The following is a 12,169-nucleotide window of genomic DNA, read 5'->3' as shown; positions in this document are numbered from 1 at the left end:
GGACTCATGACGGATATATTATACACACGACTCGACCCGGGGTAGCAACGCGGACCCGGAGCACCACGTTGGAGCTCAAAATCACCCCGGCCCACGGCACCTTGGAGGTGCCCCGACCTGAGCCGAGTGACGTGGGGCTCAGGTCGGGTAGCACGACCCTACCCGGGGTAGCAACGCGGACCCGGAGCACCACTTTGGAGCCCAAAAGCACCCCGGCCCACGACACCTTGGAGGTGCCCCGACCCGAGCCGAATGACGTGGGGCTCGGGTAGGGGAGCTCGGCACCACCCGAGCTCGGGACCCGACCGACCCGGTCCGCCCGGGTCCCCGGTCAATGGGCGATCTAACTGCTCCCCTCTTTAAGGGGAGCGGTTGGGGGGTTTGTTGCATATAAAAACCCCCCACCTTACCTTGTTAGGACATCTACTTACTACTCTACACACTTTGTCTTACCAAATCGTTGTAATAGCCAATTCTATGGCATTTAATATAATATACGGTCTCACGACCTTTACGACATCGTTCCACATTATTTATTTATTATTCATACTATATTCTTATCTGGGTTTATTGATTCGGGTCCACCCCGGATTAATTAAATCCATCATATGTAAAATAAAACTAAATATGTTATACAAACACAACTAATTATAAAAAACGGGTGTCATTTCTTCAATGTTGCAAAACACGCTAGGCGCCCCCTAGGCGCCAAGGGGGCGCCTAGGCGCCGATTTTTTTTTTTAATTTTTAATTTTTTTTAATTTTTTTATTTTTTTAATTAAAAATTAAAAATTTTTAAAATTTAGTAATAAAACATAAGGTTTCCATAGTTATTTCTTAGAAACTATTTATGAAAGTGGTTGTAAAAGTGTTCAAAATATTGTTTAAACCATCTAAATACATAAAAAAACTAAAATTAAGAGCTAAAGAAGCATTTTTTTGAGAAATTATTGGACCAATACGCGATTTGAAAAAAAAAATTGTCCAAATCAGACAACCGAGTCAAAAGTTATGCCTTCCGAAAGTTTTCCGACATTTTCAAAAAAAAAAAAAAAAAAATTTAAAAGCGCCGGTTCAGCCGGCTAGGCGGCCGGCCGCAAAGATGGCCGATTTCGGCCTTCTTCGCGGCGGCGCAATGGCACCTAGCGCCTAGGCGCCGATTAATCGGCGCCTAGGCGCGATTTTTGCAACATTGCATTTCTTTTCATTAAAAGAAAAAAAAAAAATCAATACCATTTTACACCATACTCCATAGTAAAATTTGCCTACTACGTACTTGTCATCCCACTGTAAAAACGGGCATACCTACTTGTCCTCCTTTGGGCAACTGAAATCTATTGTATTAATAATAAAATACGGTTTTGTAAATCTATTTTGATGAATGGTTGAAATATTTTTTTAATTATTTAAAATTTTAAAATTAATACTTTTCTCCGTTATTATTTTTAATAACTTAGAAAGAGTTAATTTCATTTTTTATCTTACATTTATAGGTAACAGTTTATTTTTAGTCATTTTTTATCAACACATTCTCATTTGGTTATAATATTATTGTGTCATGATCATTTTTAGTCGTCGCTAATAAAATCGTTGAAATGTCATTAAATGCCACCGCGTTTTTTTTAATCTATTAAATCTGGACACGTGTTGCGCACGAATTCGTTCACATATTTTCTCCCGGATACTTATTCGCACCTGAGTGCATCCCTATATATATATATATATATATATATATATATATATATATATATATATATATATATATATATATATATGTATGTATGTATGTATGTATGTATGTATGTATGTATGTATGTATGTATGTATGTATACATACATACATACATACATACATATATGTATGTATGTATGTATGTATGTATGTATACATACATACATACATACATACATATATGTATGTATGTATGTATACATACATACATACATACATACATACATACATACATACATACATATATATATATATATATATATATATATATATGTATGTATGTATGTATGAATTAAGAGCTAAAAGATGCGAAACTGAAAATTGAAGTGTCGTTAAAATTACCTTTTTGATAACCTAATAAATGTAAAAAGATTAAAAATGACATTTTCATAAAATTTAAATGATGTAATTATTATATATTTTTATTACACAAAAAGCCAATAATCTGGCTTCACTAAGGTTCGAACTCACAACCTCCCATATAAAAGAGCAACTTTGTACTAGTGGACCACAAGGTCCTTAGTTAAATATATGAGATATATTTATTTTTTTTAAAAAATTGTTTTTGTAATATACATGAGATCTATATATTAAATTAAAATAAAAGAAATAAAGTTTTTAATTGGTGAGGGTAAAGGATGTCATTTATTTATGAACTGATGATTGAAGTTAAAACTTTAAAAGAGTTGTTAAGCGGTGAAGAGTTGCGGAAGAGAATGAATAAAAATATAGGAGAAGAGAAAATGCCAAAAGGATTTTAATTGAGAAGGATAAAATATGTCATTTATTATTTTCAAAAAAAAATGACATTTATTTAAAATAATAAGGATAAAAATGTAAAAAAAAATTAGGAAGCTCCTAGCTTATTTTTGAAACGCTACCTAAGGTAGTTTTTCAGAATAAGCTCTTATTTTAAACTATTGGTTTAAGTTATAATAAGCTCCTAAATAAAACCTGCCAAACAGAGTCATAATCATGCATCTATCACCTAAATTAAGGATATTATTAGCATAATATAATAGTGAGTTAATTACCGAAATGGTCCCTTGACTATAGCAAAATTACTAATTTTGTCCTTTAGTATTTTTTTTAACCAATTAAGTCCCTCAACTTTAAAAATATTAACCAATTTAGTCCTCTGTTAGTTTTGTCGTTAGACATCCGTTAACTCAAGACCAAATTAGTAATTTTGCTATAGTCAAGGGACCATTTCGGTGCACAACTTTAGAAATTTTCAATTTTGGTCCTTAACTTTGTTATTTTTATCAGTTTTGGTCATTTCGACCAAATTGACAGCAAAATATTGCCGGATTTTATATTTTTAGGGGTAAAATCGTGATCTCAAGGAAACGGCTTCAATATCTAAACAAAACCACTGTAAAATCATATCAATATGTGTTTGATCGATGAGAATAATGGAGAAGACGGGCAGAAGCTAGCCTTAAATCTATGGGATTTATAACATCGACAATTGGCAAACTCTTCTTTTTCTCTTAATATGATTTTTCTTTTGTTTAGATATTGAAGATATTATCTTGAGATGACGATTTTGTCCTTACAATATAAAATTTGGTAACATTTCGTCATCAATTTAGTTGAACGGACCAAAACTGATAAAAATAAAAAAGTTAGGCACCAAAATTGAAAAAATTTAATGTTGTGCACCAAAAGTGATAAGACCTTAAAAATTGTGGGACCAAAAGTGAAATTAGTTCAAAAATTAATTACCAAAATGGTCCCTTGACTATAGTGAAATTACCAATTTGGTCCCGAGTTAACAGAACCCTAACAGCAAAACAAACGGAGGACCAAATTGGTTAAGACGAGTTTTAAAGTTAAGGGACTTAATTGGTCAAAAAAAATTAGTCAAGAACCAAATTGGTAATTTCACTATAGTCAAGGAACTATTTCGATAATTAACTCTATAATAGTAATTATATGGCCAAAACCAAATTAGTTCACCTAGAAACATCTAACCGCGACAAAAATGCAAACATTCCTTCCACACTATGCTTTTCAATCATGTTTCTTCTTTAACAATATAGATGAAAACAAACAATTATTTTTAAATCACTAATATTAAACCCATGCCCAAAAGAAGAAAAAAAATAGAAAACAAAATTCCACGACAAAGAAACCTTAACAAAAATATAATGCACCACAACTAACAATATAATGCACATAAACTGCAACAACGATGCACTAACACTATAACATCGATACACAAAGACTACATCTATAAGCTGTTGGCACCACCACAACTCACAACCACTTCCACGCCACCTACATACTTCACAACATCTGCCACCACAATGCACCATTACACCAACGCAATTGTCCCACCGTATCAACATCTAAACCCTAACCCCTAACCACTACATGAAAAACCACACACCATAACCCCTAAAACCCTCAAATTGACCCCTAATTACTGAACACTAAACCCTAACCCTAACCACAATCACCCTTAGCAGTAACTCGTAACCACTAAAGCATAAACCCGAAACCCTGAACCATTAACCGCAAACTCTACTCTATAAACATACAAACCCACGCCCGTACAAAACCCTCCATTCAAAAACAACTCTCCCAGGACCCACCAGAATGCACAACCACCAACAAAGTAATGTACCACTAGTTCCACATAATTGCACAACTTTTACTACTAGTAATGCGCAACTTTTACTCAAAAGTGCACAAAGGTGTATATAATTTTGTAAGTACACACCTTAGACCGCTAAACCAATAAACCCTAAGCCTAAGCCCCACAAAATTAACCACCGTACTGCTAAACTAACACAAAATGCACAACACTACGCTACAAAATGCACACATTTACTACTAGCAATGCATAATTTTTACTCTGGGAGTGCACAAAATATGTCATACAATGCACCACACCTAACGCCTCAATGCAGACATTAGGTTTTCTTTCTTCTACTTTCACAAATACTTTCTAATTTTTTGTTTTTTTTTTTTCTTTTAAGTTTTACCCACAACGTTTTCAATATAAGGATTTTTTATTTTTTTTTTCATTCAATGGATTATGTTGAAATTTATTTTCTAATTATTTGGTATACTTTAGTTGCATAATTTTTATATTGGTTATATATATATAAACTTTTAGCTCAAATCTTCTCATTTGTTAAAAAAATAATAATTTTTCTCTTTTGTTTCTTTGCATTTCAACAAAATGAAGTAATTTAGTATTCAACGACATAAAATTATATAATTAATAGCATAAGTTGTTGAATGTTGAATATGATTGATGAGGATTTCGATTAATTACTCAATATATTACACAAATATTTCGTTAGAATAAAATATGATAAATAAATATAAAATTCTATACAAATTAATAATTTAATAAATCTATATATAATAGTTGTATATTTATATTGATAATGTAATTTGCCAAGGTGCTTAGATTGCACCTTTGTGGCTCCCCTTGAGGGAAGGTCACAAGATCAAATTCTGGTGGTGCCGTGGTGGGTTTTCGACTCTTTGGTCTTGATTACTTAGTCAATAGTATTCAAAAAAATATTGATAATGTAATTTTACAATTTATTTTATCATGTAGGCATTGATTAAATTGTGCAATGTACTTCAATTAATTGGTATATATGTATACAGATAGGGTTTGAATGAGAAATGGTTCTCTTGTAAAAAGTAAGTACTCATAATAACCTCCCATCAAAGTTTATCAATAGTTGAAGATTTTAATAAAAAAATAACACGGAATTCGTCATTTGAGTTTTTAAATAATATATTTTTATATGTTAAATTTATTTGTAAAAAAAAAAAGAGAAATAAATTTAAGTTTAAAAAGAATAATGCAGAAAAGTATTAATTTTAAAATTTTAAATAATTAAAAAAATATTCCAACCATTCATCAAGGCAAATTATATTGTGCATTAGGGTGCATAATGCATTATGCGCCATAAGTGTTTATATGTATTATGTTAAAGAGTTTATGTGTATTATGTTAAAAGTTTACGTGTATTATGATAAGAGTTCATGTGTATTATGTTAATAGTTTATACGTATTCTAATATACAATTATGTAGATACGAAAAAATAGATTTTTAGAGCGCGCAATGCATTGTACGCTCTGGCGCATGATATAACAATTAATTCATCAAAATGGATTTACAAAACGGTATTTTATTATTATTAATATATACAATAGATTTCAGTTGCCAAAAGGAGGACAAATATCAAGTCGCAATCCGCAATATCAAGTCGTCTTTCACTGAAGTCTGCATTTAAAATGAGATTTCACCTATTTGTTTTCAACTGCCTAATTCTGCCACTTCTACGTCGATCTCTTTATTCATTTGTGTCGAATGAAGAAAGCTTCGACCCTCCTGCAATGGAAACGCACTTTTTATAACCCAAAACAATGTCCTTCTAGTTTCATGGTCCTTTCAACCTAATGTCAAAGCCAATGCTTCTATCCCTGCTTCTGGTATGGTATATCATGTCGCCGAGGTAGCATCAACCGTCTGAATCTTACAAATTCAGGTATCAGCACCACGCTCCATGACTTCCCTTTTTCTTCTCTTCCACATCTTGAATTTCTTGATCTTAGCATGAACAATTTATCTGGAACTATACCCAACCAGATAAGTGATCTTACTCGACTCATCTATCTTGATTTGTCGATCAATACAAATCAATTCTCGGGTGCAATCCCGAGGGATATGAGATTTTTGACAAACTTTCGAACACTCCATTTGTTTGATAACAAGTTGAATGGCTCTATCCCTGGGGAAATAGGCCAGTTACTTGCTTTGTATTCCAACAATCTTGAAGGCCCTATTCCCATTTCTTTAGCCAATTTCACCAACTTGACTTCTCTCTTCCTTTACGAAATCGGCTCTCTGGTTCTATCCCTCCAGAAATCGGGAATCTTCTCAACCTCGTGGAGCTTTACGCAGATACAAACCGATTTGCCGGCCACATTTGGGAACCGGCTCTCCGGTTCCATTCCCCAAGAGGTGGGGAATCTCAGGGGCCTTTATGATCTGGAATTGAGCATGAATTGGCTTGGCGGTCCAATTCCGGCGGCGATCGGGAATCTGAGTAAATTGGCGGTTCTGTTTCTCCGGCCGAGGAGATAGGGAAATTAGAGAGGTTGGTTGTTCTGGATCGGAAATTGATCATAATCACCTCTTCGGCCCCTTACCACAAAATCTCTGCCGTAGCGGGGAAAACTTCAGTACTTCACAACAACATGCTTTCAGCTACGTAATTTTAGAGGGAAATCCCTGGATTAGGTCCACGCAGCATTGTGGACTCTGAATCAAAACGATGTCGTTCTGATCCAGAGTCCACATAACATATCCAAGATTTACTCTACCTTCCTCCCATGTTGTTGCTCGTTGTGAAGTACTGAAGTTTTCCCCCTACGGCAGAGATTTTGTGGCAAGGAGCCGAAGAGCTGATTATGGAACCTCTCTAACTTCCCTATCTCCTCGGGGATGGAACCCTCCAGAATGTTCTGCCGGAGAAACAGATCGAACCTCTAATATACTCAGATTCGAGATCGTAAAGGTTCCTGGGGTTCCCCACCTCTTTGGGAATGGAACCGGAGAGTTGATTCACATAGAGATGTAGGAGGGTTAAATTTCCGATTGACGGAGGACCGGAGCCACAGAGATTGTCTTTGTGGAGGTTAAGCTTCTGAAGCGGTTTAATTTTCCCGATTTCCGGCGGAATGGCGCCACCTAACTGATTTTTGAAAAGGTACAGTATCCTGAGATTAGTCAGGTTCCAAAATGTGGCCGGAATTTCGCCGGTAAATCGGGTTGTATCTGTGTAAAGCTCCATGAGGTTGAGAAGATTCCCAATTTCTGGAGGGATAGAACCAGAGAGCCGATTTTCGTAAAGGAAGAGAGAAGTCAAGTTGGTCAAATTGGCTAAAGAAATGGGAATAGGGAACTTCAAGATTGTTGGAATACAAATTGGCCTATTTCCCCAGGGATTGAGCCATTCAACTTGTTATCAAACAAATGGAGTGTCTGAAGGTTTGTCAAAAATCTCACATCCCTCGGGATTGGACCTGAGAATTGATTGATCGACAAATCAAGATAAACAAGTCCAGTAAGCTCACTTATCTTGTTGGGTATCGTTCCAGATAAACTATTCATGCTAAGATCAAGAAACTCAAAATTTGAAAGAGAAGAAAAAGGAAAGTCATGGAGCTTGGCGCTGATACCTGAATTTGTAAGATTCAGACGGTTTATGCTACCTCGGTGACATGATATATTGATATACCATACCAGAAGCAGGGGATAGAAGCATTGGTGTTGACATTAGGTTGAAAGGACCATGAAGCTAGAAGGACATTATTGTTTTGGGTTATAAAAGTGCATTTCAATTGCAGGAGGAGGGCTGAAGCTTCTTCAATCGACGCAAAAGAACAAAGAGAACATAACAGCGAAGAAGATGAAAGAGAGAACACATGAAATTTTTAGAAGGTGAGGCCCGGTAAGAAGAGTCAAGCCGGCCAAATTTTTATCGTTGTTCACCTTCCTCTGTTATAATTTTTCTATCATTCTTCAGCGTTGTTATTCAAGTTTGATCCATCTGTTTTTCTCATTCAATTCTTAGGTTCATCGTTCAATTCAGTCGATTATGGATCACATTATTGATTCGAACAACTGGATGTCTGTTTAGATGCGATTTCAATTCTGTTTTTAGATTGTCTTATGAGTTATAAACTTATAGTGTGTATTTTCTGTATTTGCATGTGATGTGAATGTGTTTGACTGAAGTTGAATCGAATTTTCCAATTGATGTTGATCATACTTATGTAACTCCTGCTGCAGGTTGGTGCTTGGTGTTTTTTTTGGGGGGGGGGGGGGCGGGGGGGGGGGGGGGGTTTAACTTTTCATTGTTAAATTGCAGTACATTTATTGTTTGTAGTGTTTGATTATTTGCATGCACAAGGTTCCATATTTACATGCATAATGTACATTATTTGTATGTATAAAGTTCATTATTTTTGAACAAGTGTTGGATATATAAGGTTAATTTTTTTTTTTTATATGCATAAGGTACGTTATTCGCATGCATATTTACATTATTTGTATGTGTAATGTTCATTATTTTGAACATGTTTTAAACATATAAGGTACATTATATGCATGCATAAGGTACATTATATGCATGCATAATGTACATTAATTGAACATGTATGAAATAACATTTGTACAACAATGAATCATTTAGATGGTTCGTATTTGGTGATTGTATTAGTTGATTTGTTCCTTACCTTGCTACCTTTTTTATTGCAGTTGATGGCACTTCTACGTTTGTAGTTGATGTGAGCTCACTAATTGCAGTTAATGTGAGTTCTTCAAATGTTATTCATGAGAGTTCTTCGATTCGAGGTTTTTTATTTTATAATTACTATGTTGTTGATTTTATTTAATTATTTTTAGTTGTGTATTACATGATCTTGTTGCACTCTGTGTGTTTATTTGATCTTCTACTGAAGTACTACTTATTTGTACTTTGTAGTATTTCAGATAATGAACTTAGGTCAAACAGTTTAAGTTTTGGTCTAACCTTGAAATAATATACCTTATGTATACAAATAATATACTTTATGTATGCAAATAATGAATCTTACAAATGACGAATGTTTAGTGTTTTTATATTGTATCTATCATTTTATTATCGTTGTATTGTTGTAGTGTTTTTTTTTTATTATTATAAATTTACAGTTAATCAAGAGTTGTTGGGACTTTCAATTAGTTCACTTGAAGAAGTGTACGATTTGTATAATGATTATGCTTTTAGATTGAGGCTTAGTGTTAGAAATGGTAAACAATATTATGTTGCTGGTAGTCGCATTGTGAAAATGAAGAAGTTTTGTGTTGTGCAAAGTATGGTTTCAAAGAAAAATCAGATAAATCTTCTAGGTTGTATGCAAGGGTTGGCACATAGACAGGATAGATGTACTCCGTTTTATCAATTTGATGTAGGGTCTAATGGGTAGTGGGTTGTAACAAAATATTTAAAAGAGCACAATCATGAGTTGTGTCTACTTTCTAGAAGCTATATCCTTCGGTCATACCGAAACGTTTTTGGTAATTAATTGTCTTATTTAAAAGACTAGAAGAAGAATGTGGTTACATTGTCAGATGTCATTCACTTTTTGAAAATAAGTCTTTAAGGGTCACCATTTGTTGGTTTACAGCTAGGGATGCATATAATAGCATGTTTATACTTTCAATGAAGAATTTAGACGATACAGATTCTAATTCACTTATTGAGATCTTTAGGGGGAGGCAATTGAACGAAATTGACTTATCGTGATGCAAGAATGTATAGGATTTTTTTTTTATTTTTTATTTTTTGGAGGGATGCAAGAATGAAGGTGTTTAATTTGAAATCCTAGATAAAACTATAAAAGGTGGACTTCCCAGTTTTGTAAACCATTGCATGCAACTGCGTACTACTTGAATCCAGATTACTTTCGGTATAGTGGTGAGACACCAGATTCCCCTACTGTTAAATCACCAGAAGTTATTGTTGGCTTTTATGAGTGTTTGGAGAGGTTGGTTCCAGATCAAGATGTGTATGATAAAATTGGCGAGGAAGTGTCCACTTGAGAAGTTGGGCGTGGTTTATTTGGCTTGCCAATTGCCAATAAATAACATGGTTTTAAACCTCCAGGTTCTTACTTCTTAGACAATCTAACTTACAATTTTCATTTATAATCAAAATATTGCAAACTTTGAATAATTTTCAAATTTTATAGTTGATTGGTGGAATTCTTTTGGGAGCTCAACTCCACATTTGAAAGAGTTTGCAATTAAGATTCTTAGCCTCACCACTAGTGCGTCGGGATGTGAAAGAAATTGGAGTGTTTTTGAGCATGTAAGTTAGTCAACTTATCATTTTAAGTTATTAATTAGCAATTATAACATATTTAAACACTAATTAATTTTAAATATTTCAGTTGCATTCGAAAATGAGAAGTCACCTTGAGAACATGCGCCTTAATGATTTGGCTTTCATTAAGTATAATAGAGCATTGAGGCGACAATGGAAAATGCGGGATACCATTGATCCAATTAGTTTGGATCAAATTGATTTTACTAATGTCTAATGAATGGTTGACAGGTATTTCGGATGATGCTAATGAAGAGTTGGTGTTTGATGATAGAGATGAATGTAGTTGGGGAGAAATTGCTAAGTCTTCAGGTCCAAATGAAACTCTTTATTCTCTTAAGCATGCTTCTAAAGGAAAAGAGAAGGTAGGGAGTTCAAAGTCTAAGGGAAAGGGAAAGGGAAAGGGAAAGGAAAAGGTTCCCGAATGTAGACTCGTGAATGACGATGACGTTGATGAAGAAGCGTTTGAAGATTATGGAGTTATTAATTTTGACAATTTGAATTTGTGTGATGAAGAAGATGATTTTGAGATGGTGGATTGAATGATTGATTATGAATATTGAATATGTGATATTTTAATGACAATTTGGCTTGAATGACTTTATTTGATAACTAAAGTTATATATATATATATATATATATATATATATATATATATATATATATATCATGGTTGCAGTAGGCGCTAGTCGGGCGGCCGGGCAGCGCCTAGCGCCTAGGCGGTCTAGGCAACGCCTAGGCAGAATCTAGGCGGCGCTAGGCGGGCACCAAAAATTTTTTTAAAAAATAGTGACAAGCTTGTAGTTTGACAATTTTAATGATGTTGTTTTCAAATAACACATCTAAATAAATGAAATAATGATAATTTATAAGTCATAATGTCATAATAATATTAAAATCAATAATTAATGAAAGACGACATCGGTCAAAATCGGACGAAATCGGTCGACTCGGCCGAGTTTGGCCGCCCAGGCCGCCCAGGCGGCCGGCCGAGTTTTGGCCGCCTTTAGGCCAAAACTCTAAGGCTAGGTGCCGCCTAGCGCCTAGGCGGCCGAGTTTTACAACCTTGATATATATGGCGAATGGCCCTATGGTATGCCCGTATGATCCCCTAATGGCAGAGGCGATGGCGGTGACTGAGGCACTTTCTTGGCTTAAGAATAACGGTTACACGGCAGTCAGGCTATTCACTGACAGCGTGGTTCTGGTTTCAAGTCTTAGTAATGCACGTTCTTTTCGTTCTTATTTTGGTTTTATTTTAGACTCATGTATTCGTTTAATTTCTTCTATGCCTGGTACTGTAGTTTCGTATGTTAGAAGAGACGCTAATAAAGCGGCTCATATGTTAGCTAAGCATGAAAATGCGCATGCTGTTAGTTCTGTATGGAGGGATGGTCCTCCGTCTTTTTTGGAGCCGATTTTGGCTAATGCAATCTGAGTTTACCTGGTTTTCAATATATATATATATATATATATATATATATATATATATATATATATATATAGTTGACAAAGTTGCTAACACCACCT

At 34.6% G+C, this 12,169-nt stretch overlaps 1 protein-coding gene and 1 long non-coding RNA gene across 2 annotated transcripts; both read left to right on the top strand.

Moving 5' to 3' along the window:
* Window positions 1-6,324: 6,324 nt before the first annotated feature.
* Window positions 6,325-6,855, top strand: LOC109191103 (MDIS1-interacting receptor like kinase 2-like). The gene has a single exon (XM_019341672.1). It carries the CDS (start codon window positions 6,325-6,327, stop codon window positions 6,853-6,855), a length of 531 nt encoding a protein of 176 aa, XP_019197217.1.
* A 271-nt stretch (window positions 6,856-7,126) lies between these two features.
* Window positions 7,127-11,235, top strand: LOC109191062. The gene is made up of 3 exons (XR_002055859.1): window positions 7,127-8,214; window positions 9,034-9,086; window positions 10,871-11,235. It is a non-coding gene; the product is annotated as an uncharacterized LOC109191062 (long non-coding RNA).
* Window positions 11,236-12,169: the final 934 nt, after the last annotated feature.

This window comes from Ipomoea nil, unplaced genomic scaffold, assembly GCF_001879475.1.
Source record: "Ipomoea nil cultivar Tokyo-kokei standard unplaced genomic scaffold, Asagao_1.1 scaffold1617, whole genome shotgun sequence".
Classification (NCBI taxonomy): domain Eukaryota; kingdom Viridiplantae; phylum Streptophyta; class Magnoliopsida; order Solanales; family Convolvulaceae; genus Ipomoea; species Ipomoea nil.
This window is presented reverse-complemented; position numbering and strand designations above follow the sequence as displayed.